At 41.9% G+C, this 27,812-nt stretch overlaps 1 protein-coding gene across 2 annotated transcripts; it reads left to right on the top strand.

The window, feature by feature from the left end:
* The first annotated feature begins 150 nt into the window (after nt 1-150).
* Nucleotides 151-27,812, top strand: Skp2 (S-phase kinase associated protein 2). Of its 2 annotated transcripts, XM_027401309.2 has the most exons (10): nt 153-358; nt 837-1,108; nt 10,708-10,819; nt 13,488-13,631; nt 14,944-15,078; nt 16,342-16,440; nt 17,288-17,418; nt 21,797-21,848; nt 21,980-22,087; nt 26,007-27,812. In XM_027401309.2, the coding sequence occupies exons 1-10, from the start codon at nt 351-353 to the stop codon at nt 26,218-26,220; spliced, it is 1,275 nt and encodes a 424-aa protein (XP_027257110.1). In that variant the 5' UTR covers nt 153-350; the 3' UTR covers nt 26,221-27,812. The 2 variants fall into 2 exon arrangements, with proteins under 2 accessions (XP_027257111.1, XP_027257110.1); XM_027401310.2 differs by lacking the exon at nt 14,944-15,078 and having other exon boundaries at nt 151-358.

The raw sequence follows: 27,812 nt of genomic DNA, 5'->3' as shown, positions 1-27,812 counted from the left end.
AGCCCCAGTGCCACCCTGCGCCGCGGGGGGTTGTGGGTATCTGGAGGGTTTGGCAAAAAAAAAAAAAAAAAAAAAGTAAGAGCGGAGGAAGGAGGAGTGAACCTAGTCGGACTGCGAGCCAGGCCCCAGAACTACAATTCCCAGCAGGCGACGGGGCATCAGAAGGCGGCTGCTGGAGAGCGGGATGCAGAACTCCGCGCGCGCGGTGGTGATGGAACGTTGCTAATTCGCGGGTCCGGCTGCTGGGGCCCCGGGGCATTACTCTGCGGCGCGCGCTGGAACGGGAATCTGGGAGGCAGGCAGGTCTTCACTTAATACACGCATCCAAAACCCCTCAATCCGTGAACGCAATGCACAGGTAAACCGATTGCAAAAACGGGCAAAGCATGAATGAACCGTTTGAATTCTTTTAGGCCGCGAATGTTGCTTCTTGCTCATCTTATTATGTGAATGGTTGCTTAGCCCCCTTTTTGAAGATAGTGGATGGATGCATGCTTTCGTGAGAATATCTATGTGCCGTTTAATTTGGCTTCCTAATTTGGTTTTCCTCCCACTATTTTGAATCATGGTATGAATGCCTTCCCTCTTTTTCCCTCCACGGGAAGAAATTATTGAGGCCTTCTGCGGGACCATAAATACCAAAGCCTTTCGAAGTGGAGTGTGTGTTTCCGATTTTCTTTCATTCTTGTGAGCTCGCTGTAGGCACGTTAAAAATGCAGTACTGTTACTCACTGTAACTTTTCTACACTGCATACTTGACGCTTCTTTCATTCCTACCTTGGAATTATTTAGGGGTATGCTTTCAAAAGGAATGGGGAATGTGTGCCCTTCTGCAGGAAGCACCTTCAGGAGATTCCGGACCAGAGTAGCAACGTCACCACTAGCTTCACATGGGGATGGGATTCCAGCAAGACCTCTGAACTGCTCTCAGGCATGGGTGTCTCTGCCTTGGAGAAGGAGGAGGTGGACAGTGAGAACATTCCCCATGAACTGCTCTCGAACCTCGGCCACCCCCAGAGCCCTCCAAGGAAAAGGCTAAAGAGCAAAGGCAGTGAGAAAGACTTTGTGATCATCCGTAGGCCTAAGCTCAATCGAGAGAACTTTCCAGGTAAAGTATGATACTAAAATTCAAATTATATAAGAAATGGATTGCACTGCTTTGTTTGAATTAAATTGATTGAACGATTTCCTTGGGGGATCTTTAGGATGGGTACCTAAAATTGCCTAGTTTTGAAGTGTTGCCGTGAAATGGAAACCAGTCGTTGAAGTCTCCTGGAATCTTGGTAGGTATTTATCTTCTGGTTCACAATTGACTTGAAACTTTTAACCCACAAGACAGCATTCCTCCCCTTTTCCTTACAAGGGAATCTCCCTGCTCAAAGTTCAGCTCAGCACACTGATGAATGGGAATACAAGCAGGATCTTAGAGGATTCCTTTAGTCTCTAATGCACTGCTTTGTACCAGAGTGAACTTTATAACTTAATCACTTAGGTTATTTGGAGGCACACTAGGAAGGTAAATGTTAATCTAGGGGGAGGAGATTTACCTCCCTGCTCCACTTCCAACAGGCTCTTGGGGTGTTGTGTTTCCAGTTCTGTGGCATTATAGTTACAATCATAGAGCCCTAAAACTTACTTAGTCTGATCCCCTATTGTCCCCCAATTGACATCTAGTCATTGTACCTTTCCTTCCTTTGTGACAAGTGATCCAAGCTTTCACAATCTCTTCCTGAATTATTGTAATGGGTTTATAATTTCAGCTTTTTTTTTTCTCAGTTCTGTCACCCAGAGGTGAAATGGATTGATTAAAATAGAATTTACCTTAAATTATCCCCTTACTAGTGACTCCCATTCCCTTATTTCCCAAATATTTTTAAGCAAATGCCTCCCAAGTAGATCAAGACTCAAGCACCCAGGGCCATAGGGTAAATATAGTGTATTGACTTGAGGCGTTGACAAGGTTCTTTTGTTTGTTTCTTGTCTTTTAAAAGAGTGATTCATAGCCGGGCAGTGGTGGGCATACCTTTAATCCCAGCACTCAGGAGTCAGAGGCAGGTGGATCTCTGAGTTCAAGACCAACCTGGTCTACAAGAGCTAGTTCCAGGACAGCCTCCAAAGCCACAGAGAAACCTTGTCTCAAAAAAAAAAGAGAGTGATTCATCAAATATTTGCTGAAAACACACTATGGTTTCCACAGTATAGTGCTACGAATATAGCAGTGAACAAATCATACACATTTCTAAACCTTAGAACTTCCTTTCCAGTGAGGAAATAGTATAAACACATTAGACATGCTATTCTATGTAATGGGTTAGGCCATGGTAGCCAAAAACAGAAACAGATCAAGCTGGGGGAGAATGGAAGCCCTGCAGTCAGAAGATAGATTGTAAACTGGGTATTAACTAAAACCCTTAATTGGATAGTGACCTTTAAGCAAACAAAGGCAAAGTGGAGAGAGAGCAGGAGTATGTCATGAAAATGTCTCTTGGTGTAAAGAACCTTAAGCAAAAGGAGCAGCCACTGTAAAATTTCCCAGAGAAAAGACTAGGCCATATAGTAAAAGTAGAGTAGGGAGAAATATGGACAGCCCCCTTCTTTTAAGATCTTACCTCATTGAACCCCCCCTTCTTTTTTTGTATTTTCATGTTGTTTTGAGACTGGGTTTCTCTGTGTAGACCTGGCTGTCCTAGCACTCTAGACCATGCTGGCCTCTAATTGATCTACTTGCCTCAGTGCTGAGAATAGCAATGTGGGCCACCACCCAGATGCTCATTGAACCCTTTAAAGGAATACATTGGTAAACTGAGACTAAACTGTAGCAGGTAGAGTATAGACAACAGAGCTTAGAGACATGTTAAGATGTGGGGAATAATAAGCAGTGGCCAGATTCTGAATAGAGTCCAAATTTAGAGACAATAGAAATTAGAAGGGTATTGAGATTGTTAGTGGAGGAGGTAAACAAAGTAAACTGAAATTAGGTGGGTGATGAGTGGAAAAATAGATTGAAAAATAGATTCTTAAGAGTGAAGTCTTACAGAGCCAATGTAAATAAGTATATTCTTAGGCTCTCCCATCTGGCATTATCTGCAGATGGGGTGGTAGGCTGATTTGTTGCTTGCTTTAAAATACCTGTTTCGTAATCTGGTGTGGTGGTGCAAGCCTTTAATCCCAGCACTCGGAAGGCAGAAGCAGGCAGATCTCCTGCTGTTAGAGGACAGCCTGGGCTGTTCTGGTTTTCAAAACTTCTGTAGGAAAGGGAGTCTTGTTCAAGTTGTGGCATGCAAATCCACATTAATGCTAGGTTTGGTGGCACACGTCTGTAGTCCTGGTGTTTAGGAGGCTGAGGTGGGAGGATAGGGAATTCCAGGAAAGCGTGAGCTTTGCTGTCTCAGAACTGGAAACATAACCGAATAGATAATGAAAATATATGAGATTGACTAGAGAAGTATAATAGTAAGTTCACACAAATCCGAATTTAAATCCTGATGCTGCCATTTCTCTATCTTGAAAAGTTACTTGAGGTTTTTGAACCTTAGTTTCTTTATCTGTGAAATGAAGCAATAATTCCTACTTAATGGGTTGCTGTGAAGATTGAAAAAAACTGTAAAGCTCTTATTATAGAAAGGGCATATAACATTCGATAATGTTAATCTGACTCTGTGCATATAGAACTCTTTTTCTTTAAAACTTAATTGTGACTATTTTTAGCACCTGGATTTTAACACTAGAATTTGGTGTTTGACCAGCCAAATGTGGTGAGAGCCTTCCTAAGATGAGCAGATTTTGATTATGTTGCCTGTTATGGAAAGCTCTGGGTCTGGAATATGGCTGCTCTGTGCTGTGCCACATTCACATGCCCAGGGATGTTAAGTCAGAGTCACTTTTGAAGCAAAGCCCTGTGAGGACCACACAGAAGATACGGGAGGATTTGCTGTTGCCTAGCAGTTTAAAAATGGAGTTGAGGAGGAAAGACAAAATACATAGCAGCTCCCACACAGCAATATGTCTATCAGGAAGAGAGCAGTGTGAGGGCTAGAGTGCCGTGGGGCTGGAGAGAGGGAGGGAAGAAAGAGCTCCTTGTGCATTAGTAACTCACCTACCATCCCAGCAGATGAGTGCAGTCCTTCTCCACTCAGCAGAAGTGAAGTATGGAGGAGAGGAACTGAACGGGTCAATCAATGAGTCTCCTTTTGGTTGTCTTTGTTTCTTTTCTTTCTTACCTAGCTGTGTAACTCTGGTTGATCTCGTAATCACTATGTAGTCTTGAAATATCAGCATCCCTCCTGCCTCAGCCTACCTCACAAGTGCTAGGATGGCAGCTGTGAGATGCCATACCCAGAGTTTGTTTGTTTGTTTAGTAGACTCTCATAGTCTAAGATGACTTTGAACTCATGGCAGTCCTGTCTTGTCTTCCTCCGGTTTCCCAGGTGCTCAAATTATAGTCAGTCAGCCCAGAATGAGTCTTGGTGTTAGACTGACTTTTAAAATGTAGGTTTAAAATGAGAGAGGAAAAATCATGACTTTTAGGGGTTTTGAGACCTAGGAGACAGGGAAGGCAATGGCATACATTTATGCATACATGGACTTACACATGCATCCATTGGTTAATTGCTGTGGATGAGGATTGGGCTCATGCTGTAAGCTGAGAGAGACAGCTGCTAGAGGAGAGTCCCACCAAGTCCCCAGAAGCCAGCATAGACCCCAGTGTAGCTGGCTTCTCCCTGCGGGGAGGTTTGCTTGCAGTTGTCAGGACAGGTGGCTAATAACTCTGCCAGGATTAGAGCAGGACAGGCTCCACCTGCTGTACTTGGAGATCTGGTGACTGGCCCAGGGCTTTTGTTGGTTCTTTGCTAAGCAAGTTTTCCCCACAGGCTGCATTCCAGCCTCACATCTGGCACCTAATTCCTCCTCATCTGTCTATGTGGGACAATTAAAGCTATGTAACCATCCTATAGCAGAGCAGTTCTGGCTGGCTCTTGGGGCCAGTGTACAGAAAGAATTGGGAGGAAACAGTCCCAAAGTGAAGCCAGCAGCAGAAAGAGGGCAATCACATTTTATTTATGGTCATTAAATGCCTATTCCCTGTCCTTTAAATAGGTGAGGACCATGAAAATGTGGTTGAACTAATGTGTTGATCAGCCCTTCCATGCCTGTTAAACCACTTCACATTCCAGACCCTACAAAGTTTCTCTCTCTCAGACTGGAAATTCCAAAGTTCAGAGTACATCAGAATCTGCAAGGGATCTTGTTCAAAGTGCAGAATTCATGAGATTCTGATCCAAGACTTTCTTGAGCCTGAGAATCTGTGTTTTAATATCCCAAGGCAAACATTTTTAATCTCGATGCCTTTTTAACTATTAAGAAATATAATTCATACTGCAGTAGGGAATTTGAAGCAAGAGTTTCATTGAACTATCATTTCCCTTTCCCTAAGATGTTATTTGTTCTATTCTACTCCATTCTTAAGATGTTGGTAATAGTAGAGCTGGGAAGACGGCTCCACAAGTGAAGGCTTGTCCATCAATCCTGAGGTCCTAAGTTCCATCCCTGGAATCCACAAAGTGGAAGGAGATAGCCAGCTTCACACCCTTATCCTTGCTTACACAAAGCAAAATGTTTTATCCAAAATGAAATAATAAAGTAATAATAATAGACACATCAAACTGATGGTATGACCCGTCAGTAACTTTAGCTAACAGCTCCCAAATCTGTTATAGGAGTCATTTTAGGCATATATCTGGTCATCTTTGCTTTATAGTTTCCTTGCATTCGTTCAGCCTCCTTATTTTTATTCATTTATTCACTTTGAGACTAGGTATCCCTATGTAACCCTGACTAGAATGCATTGTTCAGATCTGGTTGGTTTCAACATCCCTCAGTCTTGTCTCTTCCTCCAGAATGCTGAGGTTATGGACATGTGCCACCAGCCCTGGCATAGCAAATATTTATTTAATGCTATTCTAGGGATTGGGAAAATAGTAGTAACAATGAATGAACAAAAGGCCCAACTATCATACTTTGCTTGACCTTGTTTCTTTAGTATTTCTCACATCCCACAAAAGTGAGCAACTCTTCCATAGACATATTTGGCCCACTGCACCCAAAATACAAATATATAATAACTAGTACAACCTCATATTGTCTTTTTATTGTTTGTGGGAAAATTCATGCAAAATGGTCAAAATCTATGTAGTCATTTCCCTAGGAAAAAATCATGGAGTATCACATCCCACAGATAAGTGGTCAGTGGTCAAGATGTGTGCCTACTCAATAAAATCATTAAACAAAAAATTAGTATCAGGGTCTCAGTGCCTTCTCATGCAATTTGATTATAAAAGGCTAAATAGAAGAAAATAGTGTATTTGTTTGTGTGTGTGTGTGTGTGTGTGTGTGTGTGTGTGTGTGTGTGTGTGAAGAGCAATCTTAAAAGTCAAATTTGGAGAGGCTACAAAAGGCTTAGCAGTGAAGTACACTTACCGATCTTTGAGAAGATCCCAACTGGATTCCTATTAGCAGCTCACAACTCTCTGTAACTCCAGTTCCAGAAGATCCAACCCTCTGGCCTCTGTAGGCACCTATGTTTATGCATACATGCTTACAGATATATCTGTGCATATAATTAAAATTTAAGATATCATTAGAATCATTTTGGAATAGGCAGTTTGAATCTTGAGTGTTGGTGACATGCTGAGAAATAAATTGATCAAATAAGACAAAGTTAACTATACTCAGAGATCTTACACACCCTCATTCCCAGGAAGTTTGAAGGGAATGGGGAGTTGGTCACAGATGAGGAATCTGGGTTTGCATCTGAGGAGAAATTGGAAGCCATGGGGTTAGCTACCTTTGTACACCACTGGGGCAAAGCCTTGGTGGTTTTTGCAGAAGCAAGTGGAGAAAAGACCTAGATATTCCCTTCCTGTGCTTGCAAATAGACCAGGCACCCATGTTGTCAAGAATCTAGGAAACAGATGGCTGATGTTTTGAGAATTAAATATGGCAAGAAAAATTAGATTAAGTGTATCACAGTCTGGATTTCAGCCACCAGTGCAGCTCCTGGAGACAAATTTCTGCCCCATCTGCTGGGATTGCAGCCAATTCCAGGCTCATCCACCTCCACCCAGGGGCCTCAGAACTGGGGTTGTCCTGTATAGTCAACTTAATGGAGCCCTAGTTATCTTGCTTTTAGCTAAGGCTCTATGTCCTGGACCTGCCCCCCACCTTTTGGTGGTAAACTCATTGATACCTCTCAGCACCTCAACATGCTTTGTTGAGCTCTTTTGTCTTCCATCCCTTCCATGTGCCAGAGGTATGGTTTGTATGCTGTGCTATCTTCTGACAAATTATACTCATGCCTGCAGTACCCTCCTCCGCCACCAGGAACTTCATCACACTTCCACCTCTTGTGACCACATACCTTACTTTGGGGCATGGGAATCTAGGAACCCAAGTTTGCCTCTTGGTTCTGCCATCTACCTAATAATGTCACCCTTGAGAAATTATTTGGCATCATTGAGATAAATGTCCTCATACATAAAAATGAGAATTATAATATATAGTATATAGGTTGCTGCAAAGATTAGCATCAGTGTACTTTTACAAATAGCAAGAGTTTTTCAGGATTCTAGTAGATGGAAGTTTCAATTGTTATGTTATATATTTATTTAATAGCCCAGTGGGCACTGAGGCTACTGGATATGAGCTGTGCCTCATACCCAGTTCTCAAAACTATTTATTAATCAAAAAACCACCTACAGTGTTTGTTACAAGCCAATCTATTATTGTTCAAATGAGGAAACTGGTCCAATGAGGCCAACAGTCTTGCCCATATTGAAAATAAAACCAGCATTCTTCTCTGAGGTATTAGTCATTCCTACATGAAATATCAATCGGGCGGTTTCTAATATTCAATATCAGCTTCTGTTCTTAGCATTACACATGTTATTAATTGTTTAAAGAAGGTTAGCCAGTAACACTAAGAATTAACAGGAATAAAGGTTCGATGCACTTAGCAAATATTTATCAAATGTCAATCACATGCTGGCCACTGCACATTGCTGGATATGCAAACCCAGGAGTAGGACTTTGGTGGTGACCTGGAAATGCTTCTCTGAGCAGGTGTCCTTAAGCTGAAATCTGGGACAAGTTGTACCTCAAAGCCTTCCTTACATTGGACTGTTTTCTTGCAAGGCTTGTTGCTGGGTCTGCTGTCTTTGCGTTCAGCAGTATGCTGCTACTCCTATTATGTGACCACTTCCTACTGTTCTATTTTTTCTTCTTTCTTAGTTCTTCATAATAAGATGGGTAACACCGAATATGATCATATAGTTTTCTTCCCCACTTTGCCTTTCTAATTTCCTTCCCCATGCCATCTTTAAGGGACACTGTTGTTGGCTGGCCTGTAAGTCCCTTGCAACTCACCTTTTCCTTAGTGCCCAAAGCTCTCTCCTAAGCACAGATGCAGCTGTGCTCTAAGGCTTTCTCTGGGCAGGTTGACATTGAGTCCAGAATTAATGATCAACAGCTGTTGGGGAACTCATACTCCTGTACCCATACCCTCAGGTGGGACAGCTCAGAGGCAGGTTCCACAGGGTCTCCAGGAAACCCTGAAGGTCTAAACTGGTGATAACAACAAGCTGCTTATTATTAGCCTGCCATGGCTGGCCTCCCTCCACTAGTGTCTGGCTTCCCCATGTCTCCAGAGCTTCCTGTCATTATGTAAATGCAAGATGAGCTCCTTGAAGTCAAACCCTCAGGACCTGCTTCTGGAGATCATCAGCTCAGATAGAGGGAGGGACAGGATTGGGTAAGGGTTTGTAAAGACACTCTTCTGATCTTGGGGTTTGCCTGTTCATGAATATCCAAAGAAGCATTGAAAAGAAAAGAAAAAAAAATCAGATAAGTTAAATGGCTGATTGGTGAGGAAAGAAGGGCCATCTGGGCAGGACATCTTGCCTCTCTAACTGCATTATTTAAAATCTGCATCACCTCATCTCCACACTGAATAGCTTTGCAAGGTAAATCTGTCTGTTCTTCCTATAGGCCTAGAGAGATTCAGTTACTCAACTTCACAGACTGGGAGCATCATGGCTAGGATTCCAATGAGAGCTGAATTCTTCCTTAGTATAGTAATTCTCAGGTACAATGGGTATGGGACAGGATGTTGTTCTCTGTAAATCATAGGAAAATCTCAACTTCCAACACTTGAGAAATAGAGGCAAGAGAATCAGGAATTGAAGCTCTAGAATCAGCCTCCAGCTGAGTTCAATGTTAGTGGCGTATACAGCATTGAGACCCTGCCTCAAACATGGAAATTGTTTAAAAAACAAAGGAAAGGGACAATGACAGGCCCTGATTGAGCTATGAAGAGCCACTGCTTCCCAGAAAACTTCCCTGACCACTCTTCTGCCCTAGATGCTGTCTAGACTTTTGGGCCCTCTTGTATCCAAGCACAATCCTTGGAATGTCTTCTTTGTCTCTCAGATTCTACATAGATTAAGGAACAGGACTGTGCTTAGGTTCTCTTTGTATCCCTAGAACAAACCATGGGACTCATGTTCAGTGAATATATGAATGGGCCAAATTTTAGTTCCTAGTATGTAGATCTTATGGAGAAGTGGGGCCTAAACGGATGAGTGAATAATGCAATCAGGTGAGGTATTTCATTGGTCTTACTTTTATCTGCTAATCTTCCCTTAACACCTGAAATCCTTGGCACCACAGGTAGTAGAGAATCTTGAAATACTTGTTGAATTAAGAAACAAGAGTTGGGCGGTGATGGCACACACCTTTAATCCCAGCATTTCGGAGGCAGCAGCAGACAGATCTCTGAGTTCAAGGCCATCCTGGTCTACAGAGTGAATTTCAGGGCTTCACAGAGAAATGCTGTCTCCAAAAATCAAAAGAAAAAAGAAATGAGAACATCTTTCCAAAATTGCTTTTTTAGGTGCATGGACTGGGATATGCTTTCTGTTCTCTGAGAGGAAGGGCCATTTGCCTTTATAGAAGTCTACACCAGCGGACCACTTTATAGCTTCAAGCATCACAGTGTGTTGGTTGGCTGGGGATTTGCCAGCCAACCAGTTAATCTGGCAATTAAGCAGTTAAGCTGTCCCTGCCAGTGTTTGGCTAGCCAGTGCCCAGGAGAATAACAATAGGAGAAATAGTCTTGTTTCTCACTGCTAAGAAGGTGGGATGTCTTTGTTACTTATCTGCTTCTGTGATGAACACCATAACCAAGACAACTTACAGAAGAAAGAGTTCATTTGGGCTTATAGTACCAGAGGGAGAGGAGTCCATTATGGCAGGAAGCCCTGGCAGCACACAGCAGACATGGCAGCAGGGCAGGCTGAGAGCTCACATCTTGAATCACAAGCAGAAAGCAGAAAAAGCTAAATGAGAGTAGCATGGGGCTTTGAAATCTCGAAGCTTACCCCAGTCCCATACTTCCTCCAGCAAAATCACACCTCCTAAACCTACTCAAACAGCACCACTAACCGTCCAAGAATATGGGGAATATGTCATTCAAACCACTGCAATGTATAATTCAGTGTATGGTATGGAAAAATAAATGTGAGGATAAAAAATTCAGTTTGCTTGAAACCCCCTTTAAGCTAAGTGGCATGTGCCTGATAAATGTTTGGAGAGACTCCGTGACTTTGCCAAGAAAGAATTCAGTGACGGGAAACCTGTTTTGCCTCCTTGCAGGTGTTTCCTGGGACTCCCTTCCAGATGAGCTGCTCCTTGGAATCTTTTCCTGTCTGTGCCTCCCTGAGCTGCTCAGAGTCTCGGGGGTCTGCAAGAGGTGGTACCGCCTCTCGTGAGTATTTTTCACCCCTTGGGAAGGGTGAAGGTTATATGCTCATATGAGTCTGGAGAAACCAACAACCAAGAAGAACAAAGCTGCCCCAAGCCACCTAGACACCTTTTTACTGTAGTTCTAAGTCTGTTTCCTCATTTCCCAGTTGGAGCAAGGAGTCTCCTGTAGGTCTATTACCCCATTTTTGACCGCCTCTCTGCCCTATGTTGAGCTCTGCACTCATTTGCGAGGTGTATATCTACTTGGGCCAGGCAGTGTTCTAAGATCAGGGGAGTTGTGGAGAATGGCAAGACAGCCCAGTACTGAAGACCAGGCTGGGAGCACAGGGGAAGGGTACAAGACTCTGTCCTTGGACAGGGTGTGAACCCAGCCTCTTTTACATATGCTCTGTGTGACCTAAACAAGTTACTTGTCCCCTCTAAACCTGGCTACATTGGATGTAAGATGACCATAATTGCATCTTCATCATGGGATAGTCATAAGGATAACATGAAAGGTGCCAGTACAGTCATTGCCTGGCTCATAGACATGCCTAACATGAGCCATTTGGGGTAGTGTTAGCAGGCTCTTGGATACACTTAAATTATGTGGGGGGAGGGGGATGTGAACCAGGAAGGTAGTGACAGCGATGAAATCAGGGATTTTTGTTTTTGTTGTTCTCTGGTGTGCTATGGATTATACCCAGGGCCTCAGACATGTGAGACAAGAGCTTTTATCTGAGCTATACACTCCCCCAGGCCCAAGCCTAGGCAGTTGTTTTATGGGATGAAAAAGTTTGCACAATAGTGGCTACATTTCACCATCCCCACCCAAGGGACTTTTTCCTCCCCACCAGATATGCATTTGTTGACAGACACCATGCAAAAAATCTATTAACCTTTATAAAAACTTGCACATGTTTAAGGTATGCAATCTATGTTTTGCTATAGATATGTCACTAAGTGCTCAAGCAAATTACATACTTATAATCTTAACATAGTTATTTTTCAGTGGATGTGGTTGTGGCCAAAGAACCTAAAATAGGCTCTTTAGCAAAAATTCCCAAAGCCAGAACAATATTACTAGTCTTCAGGTAGTACATTAGTTCCCAAAGACTTGTTTATTCTGTGTACCTACCTAGTGCCTTTGACCTCCATCTTCCCTGTGGTTCAGTGATCATCTCCATTGTGCTAGAATAATATCTCACTTAACAATTTAGTCTTCCACATGGGCCGAGATGACAGTTTTGTATTACTCTAGTTTGTGAGTTGTGGAAACTACAGGGTCAAGATCAGTAGTTTGTGAAGTGAAACTTAAAATAAAACTAAGGTTTTGTCAGCTTCCCAGACTTTCTAGTTACATTTGGCTTAGGATTTGGATGGCTGCTGAATTCATCTTCCCTTTTCCACGTTAACACTATGTTATTTGGGGCAAAGTGAATATTTCAAGATTTGTCCTGGGTTATTCTAGAATACTAAGCCAGCTGTTGTCTGCTTCTTTGAAAGGAGAGACATTGAGATCTGAGATAATGGAAAATTGAATTGATTTACTCCCCCCTCCCCCCACCCCTCTCTGTCTCTCTTTGAAGTAGATTTCAGTGTGGACAAGAAAAAGATACAATACATGCCACTTTCTTAAGGATATCATATTTATAGTCTATCTTTTTAATAGCCAAATCATAGCAGATTTTTTGTAGCAAAATTATTTCAAAACTGGCCCATCAGGTGCTTATTTCAAATATATTTAAAAAGAGAAATTTCTAGTGCAACTAAGGCATTTAGAATGTCCCCTAATGTGCTTGCACTTCATGTTTCCTCTTGCTTTCTTAACTGAATTCAGCTGTGGATATTAAACTCTTACTGTAGGGGCTAAAGAGATGGCTCAGTGGTTAAGAGGGCTGGTTGCTGTCCCAGTGGACCTGAGTTCATTTCTCAGCACCCACTTCAGTCAGTTCCAACTGTCTTGGAGGGCACCTATACACATATGGCATTTGCTTACACAGACATATACGTGTAAATAAAAACAAAATAGAGCTTAAAGAAGAAACACTGATTGAAGCTCAGTCCAGTCTGGGAACCTACCTTTTATGTTAGAAACTGCATATAATGTGGTATTTACCTCTTTCCTTTAGCATTAATATAAATATGCACGCTCACACTTGTCCACATGAATGTGGAACAGAGCCAATCTGTGACTTTGCCCTGGCTGTGTGATTGATGTGTCTCATAAATTAATACTAGCTTTTCTTCCTTCATTTATATTTTCATGGACCTTGGTATAACTGTGGCAACCTGTCAACACTTAACAGAATGGACAGTAGGATTGATTGATTGGGAAGTTTGGAACTTACTCAACTAGTAATAAGCATTTTTCAGTGATTTTTTTTAAACTTGTCATATTACGCTTAATGGTAGGATTTTATTCTCTAGTTCCAGGTTATTTGCAGTTCTAGCTTTAGCATTTGGTAATCTAGATTGAAAATATAGAAAGAGACAGATGAAAACTTAGATACTGTAACCAAGAAGTGTTTAGTATCGCATTGTCAACTTGGAAGCAAAAGCTCTTCGGATTTTCTTTAAGGAGATTCGGTAGCCGTGGCTCCTGTGTTTGTAGTGACTTTTATGTGTCCCTGGGGTCCCTAGAATTCACTGTGGCCAGTTTACCAAATCAAGCACCTTCTCTGTTTTAGGCTCGATGAGTCTCTCTGGCAATCCCTTGACCTGGCAGGTAAAAATCTGCACCCAGATGTGACAGTTCGCTTACTTTCTCGAGGGGTGATTGCCTTCCGCTGCCCACGGTCCTTTATGGAGCAACCATTGGGTGAAAGTTTCAGGTAAAAGAGAAATGGTGGAATGTTGAGGCGCAAACAGCTGACATTCCTTTTGTTCTTTGTTGAGACTTAAGCCTGTGAGGGGCTGTCTGGAGTGTGGGCTGTCAGTTGCATATTGTGCCATGTGGCTTCTGGCTTGAAGTATGACATGGGTTTAAGAGCTACTGGTGAACTTTCGCTAGGGTCAGAGATGTTCAAATAGGATATCTGAGGGTGTGGCTCAGTGGCAGAGTACTTGCCTAGCACATGAAAGACCCTGGGTCCATCCCATTCTCTGCAAGGAAAACAGTGCTCCTTTAGTCACCCAGTGTGAGTGGGGCTGTGGGGCTGTGAATCCTTAGGGCCAGAGCTGTGCTGGGGCCACATCAGAGAATGCAAACTGGCTACTTCCCTCCACACAGCCCTCCATAACAAAGGGCGGGGGGCGGAGGGAGTTTCATACTTTCATCATGAGCTTTCTGTCCTATGACGGACAGATTTGCAACATGAAAAGATTGCCTTCCTTTTTGTTTTGTAGACTGTTTTGACAAAACACTTCTCTGGTGCAGCAAATTATGGAATGCTATCTGATGCCTAAGAATATCTAGATATGGAAGGGAAAAGCAAGCTGAAGACAGTAGAGCATGTCTCCCTCCTAGTGCCTTCCCCTTCTTTCCGTTGTCCATCTCTTCTCCCCGAAGCCCTTATTTACCCACACTGCTGTTCCTCCTCAGCCTCTCCCATGTCCACGCCAGGATTTGTCCTTCTCCACATGCTGTCCTCAGACAAGCCGTGTCCTGTGCACCCACCTTTATGCTCAGGGTTCTCAAACCCTCACATTAGCCTGGTCCTCTTCACAAATTACCTAAAAGCTTCCACCTCTGGATTAATTTTGAGTCTTCAATATTAGCCTATTTAGAAGTAAACATGCCCTCCCATTAAAACTGGTTCTTCCGCTGTCCTCCCTGTCTTAGTAAACACTGTTGCTCACCCACTCAGCCCCCGCCAGCAACAGGGAGTCATCATAGGCGTACCCCACTCCCTGGCACGTGTACCTAGTTCATTCTTATGCTATCCGCCTATTAATTTTCTGACTGGACTATGTTGGCAGCAGCATCTACACTTGGCAAATCTTGAATTTTAAAAATGAATGAGGATGGGAATTAGCTAGAAGCAATTTTTTTTTTAAGACCAGATCTTTATTCAGTGTTTAAAATGTGTATTTAGTCCTATTTGTGATTGCCTGCTCATGTGGGGACAGGAAGGGGTCAGATTGGATCTGAGTGTGCTTGTGTGAGCCACCTTACAGGGCCTCTTTTCTCTCTTCCATATTCAGCTCTTTTCGTGTGCAGCACATGGACCTGTCAAACTCAGTTATAAATGTGTCAAACCTCCTTGGGATTCTGTCTGAGTGCTCCAAGTTGCAGAATCTAAGCCTGGAAGGGCTGCAGCTTTCGGATCCTATAGTCAAGTGAGTGGCACCTGTAGTATGTCACAAAGACATTGCTCTATATGGCAGTGTTTCTTGTGAATGACTATAGTGTCCTTATATACATGTCCAGAAGGATGTACCAAATATCCAAAACTGTCCAAGACCTTCAAGAGAGCAGAAGTTCAAATACTGACCATATGCCAAGCCCTACCATAGGTGTGATAGGTTAAAAGGCCAAACAGTATGTGGTCTGTGTCTCAATCATGGGTGAGACAGCTAATTACAGTACCGAGTGTTCATTAAATGCATTGGTGTTTATGTGGCCACATACAGGGAGGCCTAATTGAATTTAAGGAGGACAGACTTCTTAGAGTAGGATGGCCATTAACGATATCCAGGTAGGAGATCTCAGAAGTTATAGGATGTTAGAAGCAGCCTCAAGAAAGCTGCTGCTGCGCTGGACTCTTAAGTAGCTGGTAGTTGCTGGAGCGTGGCGATCAGGAGGATCATGGCTGCATTATAATGACTTCTGTGGAGACCAATAGCTTGCAAAGAGGCCATGAAGCATGGTGCTCACAGCTCTGAAGACGGAAGAGCCATGTCAAATTGAAACATATTTGATTAATTTGCTAGGTACCACATGGGCTTAGTTAGACATACCAGTTATGCCACTGTGCTATTCCGATGAGATCCAGTGACACCTGATAGAAAGAATGGAATGAGAATGGTAGCAAGTATGTGGCAGACACTAAGTTAAAAGTAACTCTGAGAGCAAGCACCTGCCACAAGCTCTCGCTCCCTCTCCCTTCTGTGAAAGCTGAAGCACAGAGAGGCTGACGGCTTGTCCAGGTTCACTTTAAAACAATGGCTCTTTATCACCAACGTTCCCTAGCAGGGGGAAGGCAAGCCTTTGAACTTAAAAGATACATTCATTGGCATTTTTTTGTGTGTGCATTTACACTGCAAATACTCTGCAAATCCTTCAGTGCATTATGTCACTCAACTTTGTTTCTAACCCCGACAAAAAGAGACTGCTCTTGCCAGTTTGCACATGAGTAATGGAAGCAAATTACTCTGCTGTGTCCCAGGAGTGAGATGTAGCTTTTAAGCCCACTTCTGACTCACCTCTCTCTCTCTCTCTCTCTCTCTCTGTCTCTCTCTCTCTCTCTCTCTCCTTCTCCCTCCCTCCCTCCCTCCCTCCTCTCTCTCTCTCTCTCTCTCTCTCTCTCTCTCTCTCTCTCTCTCTCTCTCTCTCTCTCTCTCTCCCCGGCTCAGCTTTGATGCAATTTTTCTCTTTTCTAGCACTCTCTCGAAGAATGAAAACTTGGTGCGACTAAACCTTTGTGGGTGCTCTGGATTTTCCGAATCTGCAGTGGCCACTCTGCTAAGCAGCTGTTGCAGGTAGGAAAGATGATCTGAACTGTATCCAATATAGTTGAGCTTCTGTGTCTGGGTGTCTGGATGTGAGTGATGCCATGTTCTTGACTTGGGCAATGTAGTGTCTGCCACAAAACCATTCAGGCTAAACTCAAAGTAAGGGAAAGATACTTGGATAGTGGTCCCTTTTCTCTGCTACTGTTAAAGGGAAGTGGAGGAATGTGTTTATCACGATGTGGTTGATTTATATTTAACTAAACCATACTTAATATGGGTGATCCCATGTACTGCAAAGTGAGAGGGGACATGGTATATATGCTCTTTGTATTAACTGTCTCTTTGTCTTTCTGGAATACCATTTGCATCTATGTCTCCTTAGTGATCTCTCAAAAAGAAATTGCCTTTGGATCAGAATATGATGAGGCAGACAAAATAGGCAGCACTGCATTAAGTCAGCAAAGTGCAGAGTGAGGGAGATTGACATTGACTTAAACTCATTGGCTCTCCTGGCAGGGAGAACTGTATTTTTGTAGCATCTTTGTCTCTTCTATTAGTAGTCAATCCATGGGTTTTATAAAACATTTGATAACAACCTAGGTAGTTTGAGAAAGAAACATACAGGCTACCGTTTTCAACCTGCATCCTCAGGAGGAGGCAGTATTTGTTTCCATCTTTGCTATGACTGCCAGGTAAATTGCAGGCACACAGGTGTTTAGAGGAGAGAGTGCAGTTTCAAATGAACGGAGCAGAACAGGAGGTCTGTGCATGAAGTGGTAAAGAAGCTGGTTTTATGTTTTTGGCATGTGTAGCTCAAGTCACCCTCATCCTTCTGATGGGTTCGTGCTTTCCCTTTCACCCTTCCTTCATGCAGACTGGATGAACTGAATCTCTCCTGGTGCTTTGAGTTTACCGAAAAGCATGTGCAAGCGGCTGTGGCACATTTATCAGCTTCCATCACCCAGCTCAACCTCAGTGGCTACCGAAAGAACCTCCAGAAAACAGGTTAGAGCTTCCAGGCCGGGGCCACTGAGGCTGTAAGAGTTATAGATTTGCTTTTTGGCATGCCTATGAAGTTTCTGCTACCTAATTGTCTCCCTTAGTCCACAATGCATACTGTTTATGTCTTCAGCAGAGGGAGAGTTTGATAAAGGTAAATAGCTCCTGAACTAGAATCAAGCTGTGAGTTCAGGATTTAGACAGAGTATCTTTTAAAGCAACTTGTGTGTGTGTGTGTGTGTGTGTGTGTGTGTGTGTGTGTGTGTGTGTGTGTGTATCCATCTGTAGATGCCAGTGCATGTGTACTTGGAGGTCAGAGGTCAACACTGGGTGACTTCATCAGTACCTCTCCACCTTTAAAAAAAATATGTATTTTTTATCTTATATGTATGGGTGTTTTGCCTCTATTCATGCCTGTACCCTACATGTATGCAGTGCCTGCAGAGGCCAGAAAGGGGAGTAGACCTCCTGGAACTGGAGTTACAGTTTAGTTGCCATGTGGATGCTGGGACCCAAACTCAGGTCCTCTATAAGAGCAACAAGTGCTCTCAACACCGGATCCATCTTTCTAGCCTTCTTACCTTATTTTTTGAGGCAGGGTCTCTCAACTGATTTTTGCTAGGCTGACTGGCAAGCAAGCCCACAGGGTCCTCCTGTGTCTGCCTGCCCCATCCTAAGGTTACAGGTGGATGCTTTCCCACCCAGTGTTCTTACAAGAGTACTACAGCTCAAACTCAAGCCCTTGTGCTTACAGACAAGCACTTTATATCTCCCCTGCCCCAGAACTATTTTTAATAAACAAAATTACTATGCAGAACCCTGATGTACAAGTAGGTAGATACAGTAGAGTCATCCCTCTGTACCCATGGGTTCTGCATCCAGATTCAACTATTAATGCATCAATACTTTTCAGGAAAAAAAAAATATACATTCACTCATCACGTTAGGTGTTGTAAATCAGCAAGAGGATGTGTAGAGTGACTTCAGTGTCCTTGGATTTGAGAATCCAAATGGGATCCTGGAGTCAAACCCTAGGGATACAAAAAGATGACTGTGTGAGAAGTTGTTTTCAACTGGGAATAGCTTTTTCGAAGTCTGGAGAGATTTTTTTTTTAATAGTTGTCTCAGTGTAGGGGTTCTTCTGCCATCTAGTGGTTAGAATCCAGAAGTGCTGCTGAGCAGCACAGAACAATTAACTCTGGAGTCATCTGACCCAAAATGTCAGCAGTTAAGATTGAAAATTCCTGCTAGAACCCAGTTAATAAGTTCATATTTACACCTTCTACTTTTTGATTCAGTCTAAGAGACAGTGTTGATGAACACAGGCGTTTGAAGTAGGGTAGGTAGCAGCTGTGGTGCTGATAAAGCCTCACACTTGGCTGAGCTTTGTATTGTGTATGTAACACTGAGAGTCTTAATTTACACACGAAAGTGGTTGCAAGAGGAATTTTTATTTTTTAACAGCTTCATAGCTCAGTCTCCAGCTAATATTCAATCAATGCTACACAAAGCCAAACTAACTGAAATACTCAAATCAACCCTGTCTCAAGAGTGTTGTTGGCTCACTTAGGTGTGGTAATTTTCTTACTGAAGGTTTTATTGTGAGGCAAACATCTTGAAATGTTTCTAAACATTAAATGGTATTTGGAAACTACTTAATAATAAGTAAGAACCATCAGGCTTGCAGGAAATAGAGATAGATGGTCTCTGTGAGTGGCCAGAGGTTTAAATCCATTCCCTGTATAAGGACTCGCATTTGAACAAGCATCATTGCAAATAACTGCACTCAGACAGAGATACCCCTAAAAGCTGCAGCCATGTCTTGATTTCCTATCACTCTCCCTATCCAGTACTTTAAAGATTTTTTTTAAGATTTATTTATTTATTTATTATGTATACAGTGTTCTGTCTGCATGTGTCCCTGCAGACCAGAAGAGGGCACCAGATCTCATTCTGGGTGGTTGTGAGCCGTCATGTGGTTGCTGGGAATTGAACTCAGGACCTTTGGAAGAGCAGCCAGTGCTCTTAACCTCTGAGCCATCTCTCCAGCCCCTACTTTAAAGATTTTTACCTTTAAATACTTTAAATTCTAATTATAGAATTATGCAGTTATTCTCAGAAATCAAGATAGCATAAAAATACACAAAGCCAAACAGATCTGTGGTGAGCAGTCTTCCTAAATGGTGTACATGGAGTTGAAAATATAAGGTGGGGAGGACTGAGGAGTGGAAGGAGGGGAAACTGAAGTGGGAGTATATTGTATGAGGGGAGAATAAATTAAATAAATAAACTTTAAAAAGGAAAATATGAGTAGGAAAAGAAAGCAGAGTGGATGGGTAGAATGTGTCGGGAGGGGAGTAACTTTCTGTAGAACGGTCAGAGAAGCCCGGATGGCATGAGACATAAATTCATGGAAGAACATTCTGGAGCTAGATGCAGTGATCAAAGACAGTGCCTTTCATTTAGATGAGGGGGCTACACAGAGGCTTGTGGGAGAACATTCTGGAACAAAGGACCAAGCACAAGGACAAAGGCCTGTGGTGTGAGAGCTAAAATACAAGAGGCAGTGGCGAGGGTAAGGCTGCCGGCACAGACGACCGTGGAATATGGTGAGGAGAGCAGTGACACGGTCTGGCTTTATGCGGTTCACTCTGGCGCCATGCCATGTCGAGAACAGGGCGGACAGTTGGGAAACTAGGGTGGTAACAGTTAAGGTGCTAAGAAATGACCATATTTGAGCACTTTTGGGAAGCTGACTTAGTAGTATTTGGGGACAGAGTGGATATGGAAAGAGAGAAAGCTGTTAAGTGAGGTTCCCAGGTTTGGGTCTCAGGCACTGTCCTTGGGGTTATAAAGTACTAAGGCAGGAAGGAGTTGAGGAAAGGGACAGATTTAGGGCAGAAACTGACTGTTTTAAACAAATTGTGGTGCCTATCACATAGCCAAAGCAGTGTATGTTGAGAAAGCATTTGAAAGTACAAAACTGATATAGGGGAAAATGTGGCTACAGATACAGCTATGAAAGGAAACATCCAAACATTAAATGGAGTTTGATGATTTTAAATAAGTAACATTTAAAATCTTTTTTTTCTGCTTACAAAGTAGCTCGGTTCATGTTACTCTCTTCCAAGTTCTGCAAAGCCTGTAAAGTCAGGACTTGCTAGCCACAATTAATAGTTTGGAGTGTTTTTTTTCAAGCCCTTTCCCTTTTCTCTATTTATATGAGTTTATGTGGATGTGTTTTGACTAAATTAAGATTACAGTGCACTGTGTATCTATGTGTATTTTGTTTTGTTTTTCATGCAAAACATTTCCTGGCATTTGTTTCACATTTATTTTATTCATTTTGGAAAGTGGAAGCTCTGGGGCAGTGTGCCATGCCAAATGTGTGGCCATCAGAGAACTTGCTGGAGTCTTTCTTCTTCCACCTGTGGGTTTTAGGGATGACCAAACTGTCAGGCTTGCCAGGGAGAGTTTTTCTTCCTCCAAGCTTCTCTCCAGCCCAGAAGCTATTTGCTTAAGTATTTCCTACTCTCTATCTGCTATATAAATACATGTTTATGACCCTGGTTTATTGTTTATCCATTTCTTACAGAAAATTACTAATCTGTTTAACTTATGCTGAATATATACCATTTTCTGATAATTCTCTAAATGCTCTGACATGCAGGAGTTTTGTTAGGTTTTGATTTTTGAGGCAGGTGTCACAGTCTAGCCCTGGCTGGCCTGGAACTAGCTGTGTAGACCAGAGTGGTTTACAGTTCTCAGCAATTCTTCAACCTCTGCCTCCCCAGTACTGGGATTATAGGTCTGTATGACCATGCCTGATGTAAGTGGTAGAACTTTAAGATTTTTTTTTGTTTTTGTAGATTACATGGTTTTTCTTTGTTTAGACACTCTTTATCTAACCCAAGATTCTGCAAATAATTCCTTGAAAATTTCATTTAAAATTTAAAAATGTGTAGGATTGACTGGGTTGTAAATTGAGCTGGAAACTCATTTTACATTTGTGGTACAACAGGTTTTTTAGCAAATAGTTCATGATTACGCCTCACTAAGTTGAAGAGCCATGTTGATATAATACTGTTTGCCTTTATGTACTGGCATTTGGGTTTGTTTCCTTGGCTATCATGAATTGGGATTTTCCTCTTCTTTCTTCAGCCAGTTACTGTTGCTACATAAAATAGTTGTTATCCAGGGGTTTCATATTCACTGTAGATTCCCAGGTGCTCACCTAGATTTTCTCAGCAGGCAACTTTCTACATGAAGACCTTTTCTAACTGCCTTGCTGCCAATTTCCAGTGTGATGTTGAATTACAGCAACAAAAGCAAATACCCGTTTCTCCTTCCTTATTTAACAGTGACCATCGTTTGTTTTTCCTAGATCTTTGTACCTTAATTAAACGGTGCCCCAACCTTGTCCGCCTCGACCTAAGGTACTGTTTGCTTTAGATCACAATTTGGAATATGTTGGTTGTTTTTGAAGTGGGAAAGGATGTAACGAGGAGTTAAGCACTGCTACTCTCCACCTCTGCGTGGTTTTGAATCTTCTTCCTTTCTGTTACAGTGACAGTATCATGCTAAAGAATGACTGCTTCCCAGAATTCTTCCAACTCAACTACCTCCAACACCTCTCACTCAGCCGGTGCTATGATATAATACCTGAAACTCTACTGTAAGTATGTTTTGTGTTTGTGCTAGTAGACAGCAGGGACTAACACTCGTAGTAAAATCTATTATTACTAATGGATACTTGTAATGTGAACATTAATATTAATATGATACAAAATGTCTAAGGGAATATCAAAATAGTTCACAGAACGTTTGCTTAAAAGGTTGGTACAGAGCCGGGCGTTGGTGGCGCACACCTATAATCCCAGCACTTGGGAGGCAGAGGCAGGTGGATCTCTGGGAGTTTGAGACCAGCCTGGTCTATAAAGCTACACAGAGAAACCCTGTCTCAAAAAAACAAAACCCAAAAATGTCTGGTATAGTTGAACTGGCTGAGCTCATTAGTATTTATTATTTAACTGTCAGCATTGCCATGTTAGAGTGCTATCTTAGTATCTGTGAAGGAGTTACAAAAGGAACCTTTGTGAGCCTGGGAAGCAGACCCAATGTGAGTGGGATTGTTTCAGATATTTCCTGTTCATTCTTAAAGCTTGTGTCTGGGCTTACAGGAAAGTTCTATAATCTACTGATGGGAGTCCCAGATAGCCAAGGAAGCTGAAGAATTGGCATACATTTATGAGAGTCTGATGCCATCTAAACAGAGGGTGTGTTATGTGGGTCCATGAAAATTAAGTCTCTTATCTCTAGGCATTGCTTATTTCATTTCAAAGGGTATAATAGTCTTCCTTATACCAAATGTGAACGCATAGCAATTTCTTTGAAAACCACAAGAGGTCAGTATCTTGCACTTGGTCAGGTGCCCTTCTTTTTACTGCAGAGTCATATGGCTTGAGTAAGATTGTTCTATTATTTATCTTGCTATCAGGTTGTCAGCAATAATTCACCTAAAAATGGTGAACTTGAAAAAATATTTATTCCTCGTATGGATTAGATCATACAATTTGAGTAGTAAATGATCTGTGGAGAGTTCAGTGAAATTGGGAAGTCTGGTAATTATGTGACTGAATTAATCATGTCAACTAGTCTCATGAGCCTTAGCTAGTAGTATGTCCTTTGGAAAAACACTGCCTTTCTTGAGTGTCTCTCAAACGTTGCGACTCAAACTTATATGCATGGAACTCGGATCCAAATTCCTGCCTGTGTTTTCTGGCATCCAGAACATTAGGAACTTCTAGTGTCTGCACAAAAAGGTTTCTCTGTCATCCATTCATACCATGTGAGCTTTGAGTCTGCCTGGGCAGCTTGCTAGGAGAATTTTCTTTTCTGGTTTCTTTAGTGAGTCTGGGGTTTTGTCCACTGTGAAAAGCAGTACCTAAATGCTTGCTTTCTCTCTAGCAGAGACAAGGGGAGGCTGTGATGCCTCACCTTTATCCAGTGGCATCATGGTTTACCTGTATAGTCGTCCCTACGTGGATCAGTGGGGAAGAGCATGAAGCTGAAGCCCTCAGCGGAGGTGTGAACCTCAGCCTAATTACTTGTCAAAGCTTGATCTTTAAAGAAATAAGACCATCAGGGGCTTTAGTTTCCTAGCTGAGCAACAGAGTAGAATACGAACAAGATGATGTTATCCTTGAGCATCATAGACATACTATTGGTTTATGTTGAAGACCTTTTAAGATGAATTTATTTGAGTCCTTTTCATAAAATGAATCATTCTGGCAACTAATGCATTTGAAGTTCTTAGTAGAAATCCCAGTGTGTCTCAGGAATACTATCCACAGAATGGCATCTACACTGCAAAATAGTTGTCTTATCTCAGAAGTGGGGAAGTGACATGAGTCTTTGATTGTGTTCTACAATACTTTAAAAGCCTCAGGTTCCCCATTGCTGCAGACCCTGCTATAGTGACTCTTGCCTTAATTGGTCTTATTTCCCACTGAATTTAAATACTCCCTATTTCTTGGTCCATGATAATAAACCCAAGTTTGAAAGAAAACTGATTTGAAATTAAGAGTTAAAATTTCAATGGGTAAGGCATTTTGTATTTAAAGGGAAACAGGATTGTGTAGGTGAGATAAGGAGAAAACCTGCAAGTTTTTCAGTGTCTTTTTTTCTTGTTCATGAAATGGGGTCTCAGTATTTATCCCCAGGCTGGCCTATGATCTAGCTTTAACCTCTTGTGTGATGAATGCCTTTTACTAAACTTGAAGAGCCTTAAAAGACCTTATTATTATTTCACACAAAGAGTGGCTTGTAAATGGTTCCCTTTTCTTTTCTTCTGCAAAGGCAGAGAAGCTTGTGACTTTGTTTTCTGCATTGTGATCTATACACACAAGAGGCAATGGTTTTTTTTGTTTTTTTTGTTTTTGCTTTTTTTTGATGGGTCTTGTCCCATCTTCTGCAGCTCCCTTCTCATGAGTTATTGCCAAGAGCACCATGTGACAGCCGTCTTCATCAACCTTCTCCTAGTTCTGCTACACAAATTCGTCCTTCTCTGCCATCTGCCATCACTCTTCTTTCTCTTCCTCCCACCCAGTTTCCTCTTTTAGATGGCATCCATTGCAGATGACTCACAGCTTGGCTGCCTGGTTATCCCAGAACCTGGATTCCCCCAAGTCTGACCCTGTTCTCAAATGCCGACTTCACATAGGAATTGTGCTAAGGATTGCTGTCATTTTTGGTGTTGATGAGTATAACATGGTCTACGGTGCACAGCCTTGTATATTTGTTTCTACATTCCAGAAGTTAAAGACACAATATGTTCCTCTTGACTTTCCTTTTGATCTCTTATGACCTGATCTCACTGCCCAGAGAAGCATTTTTAGGTAGTGCTTTTATTTGCCATTTGTCTTGTAATCCACAACATACACTAAATATCGTGGTGCTTACCTATACCATTTATACATTGAGAAGGGTAATGGGAAACCCCATGGAGCCTGTTCAGCACAGATGGTCCTTAGATCTAATAAACCATTTGGATTCTAGAACCATTCTGGAGTTCTGAAGTAGGTGAATGACATGAACTGTTCAGGAGGATGTCTTGAATGCTGCATGGAATATGCTGGAAGGCTGAGACATTGGAAGCCAAGTGACAGTACAAACTTGGTTTGTTTGAATACGTATTGACTGTGACAACATAAGGTCACTGCTGGGCACACTGATCACCAGGGTGTTTTGCTGAATTTCCAAAATAAATGTTCCCCTTCCTGAGACTTTGCTCTGTGTCCCAACCTAAAGCAAACATGGTCGGTGAGATGAAGCTGGGCATACAGACCAGTTTTAAAAAGAGTCAGTACCAAAGCCACAAAGTGTTTTCCTTGCTAAACAGGGTCAATTTTGTGTGACCCCAGTCGTCTCACTGTTAACACAATGTCACCTACCATGAAACACATATAAAAAGGTCTGTCCTATCTTAACAGGGAAAAAATTACTATGTAGAGAAGAGGTCTTTGCTATAAGTTGCCCCCCCTTTTATTTCATCTGTGGTCTATGTAATCCCGCATTAAAAAATACCTTATGGAAATCACTGGTGGGTCCCACTGCAGTGGGGTATCATTACTAAGAAGCCATCAATGCTGCTGGTTTCTTCTGTTGAGAGAGCCTAGTTCAAATAAAGGTCATGGCCAGATTCCTAAATCACATGAATCTTGGGATGGTTCCAATTGACACCACAGTGAAACATTGACCATTTCTCGATTAATAGCTCACATCACAGTAACCCTTCCAGAGATCTGTATAGATCAAGAACGGAGAAAGAGGCAAATTCAGTTCAATTAAAAATTACAATAAACTTCATAGTTCCATAGTAGCTACAAGGAATGAGACACATGGGCTTGTCTCCTGTACCCACATGGGTCGGGTTGCCGTGTTTCCCAGCTATTATATCCCTGTGGTATTATAATCATTTATTATAAATTATGCTTTTAGGCTGCTTTTTGTAGACTGATATAAATTACAAACAATGGGTTATAATAATTAGTCTAGCAATTGCCATACATCCGAAATTTTCTCTTCCTTTCCAGTGAACTTGGAGAAATTCCCACACTAAAAACACTACAAGTCTTTGGAATCGTGCCAGATGCTACCCTGCAGCTATTGAGAGAAGCCCTTCCTCACCTGCAGATTAATTGTGCCTATTTCACCACCATTGCAAGGCCAACTATGGACAACAAAAAGAACCCAGAGATTTGGGGTATCAAGTGCCGACTGACTCTGCAAAAGCCCAGCTGTGTATGAAGTGCTTGCTGCAGAATGATGTCTCCTCATCCTTTGGAATGAGGAACACCGGCAGCGAATCCAGTTGCTGGAGACCTTGGTTTACCTTTCCTATCGGTTTTACCATAGCCTTCATTGTGCGTGTATGATAGGGAGCCATTTCAAGAATATAGAGATGATTCTGTCAGTGCTGTGTCCTCAAAGCACAAGTGTTTAGGTCTTTGGAAATTTTAGGTGAGCCTATTATTCAAAATAGCTTTTTAAAGCGAAATTTGAGCCAACTCTTCCAAGTGCCCTTCACATTAAGTCTATTTAGAATCAGGTTTTTAAAATTACCGCTGGCTAACAGTTTTCATGGTGTTTGTCATAACTTTTTATCTATTTAATTATTCAGTATTTTATAAAACTTGATTTTGAAGAACAATAAGCTATACGTATGGTGGGCTGAAAGGAAAGAATCATGGGCTGGTAGCGTCTCAGGCCTCCTCTTCTGGGAATTAACACCTATGGGTGTTGTGTGCAGGTGTGAAGTCAGTTGACTAGAAACACAGCCCTGCATAGTGTACCTTCAACTCTAAATGAGAAACAGAGAGAGACACACCCAAAAGGACAGAATCGGGAGAGGATTTGAAGCCTCAAAAGGCTGTTTCCTAAAGTCAGGTTAATATGAAGTGCCCTGCAGTGTTTTTAGGTACTATGCTGTGTTCCCAGAATTCTAAATTAGGTGAAGGAATCCAGTTGTGCTTTTTAAACCTTATAATCAATGTATGTTATATGGGTTGTTTAGCTTTTTAAAGTACTTGCTTTGTTTTAGAATTAAGGTATTCTAATCAGCATTCTTGAGAGGTCGGACAGAACTCTGAGCTGATCTTGTCTGCTGTTTCCTCCTTCTTAGTGCAGCACTTATTTGTGTATTACTCTGAAATCAAGGACTTGAAATTCTTTCACAGTGGCTTGAAACTGCCCATTATGTTACTGGATCTAAAGTTCCTTAAGTGGAACTGCTGTTTTCTCTCCACCAGAAATGCACAAGAAGCAGGTACATGTGCAGCTTCCAAGCAGCTGGCACGACTTGCACTTCGCCTACATGATTTTGAGACTCACTGGGCATTAAACCTTTGATAACAGATGTTATTTTTTTAACACTTTTAACACCTGATACACAAAAGCAAAAAGATCAAATTGTGTTTCTTAGAAAATGGAAAGGAAAAAAATTAAGGCAATTACCTCTTTTGAATACAACAGTACTATTAACTTTTTCATCAAGAAGTGTTACTGTTTCCAATAATATGAAGTGCCTTTATCTGCTCAGACCTAAAGAACATTTAAAAAAGTGTAACACAGGAATGATTATGCTTCAATTCCCGAGTAGTTAAAGTGCTAACTACTACTTGAAACTATTGTTTACAGATTAGTGATGGGCTGCCAGTGGGCTCTGGTAGGACACTGGCCTCCAGCTGCCCTCAGACACACCACACCAGTTCTTCCTTATTCAAGTCCCTCTGGGAGCTCTTTTGCCAACATGTCGTAGTAATCTGTATTTTTGTATGTGATTTCTACTTTTATAGACTCATTTTAAAATAAAGTACATTTTTATAAAAACAAGTATTTGA

Source organism: Cricetulus griseus, chromosome 2 (assembly GCF_003668045.3).
Source record: "Cricetulus griseus strain 17A/GY chromosome 2, alternate assembly CriGri-PICRH-1.0, whole genome shotgun sequence".
NCBI classification, from domain to species: domain Eukaryota; kingdom Metazoa; phylum Chordata; class Mammalia; order Rodentia; family Cricetidae; genus Cricetulus; species Cricetulus griseus.
The sequence above is the reverse complement of the archived record's forward strand: the minus strand, read 5'-3'. Positions and strand labels throughout refer to the sequence as shown.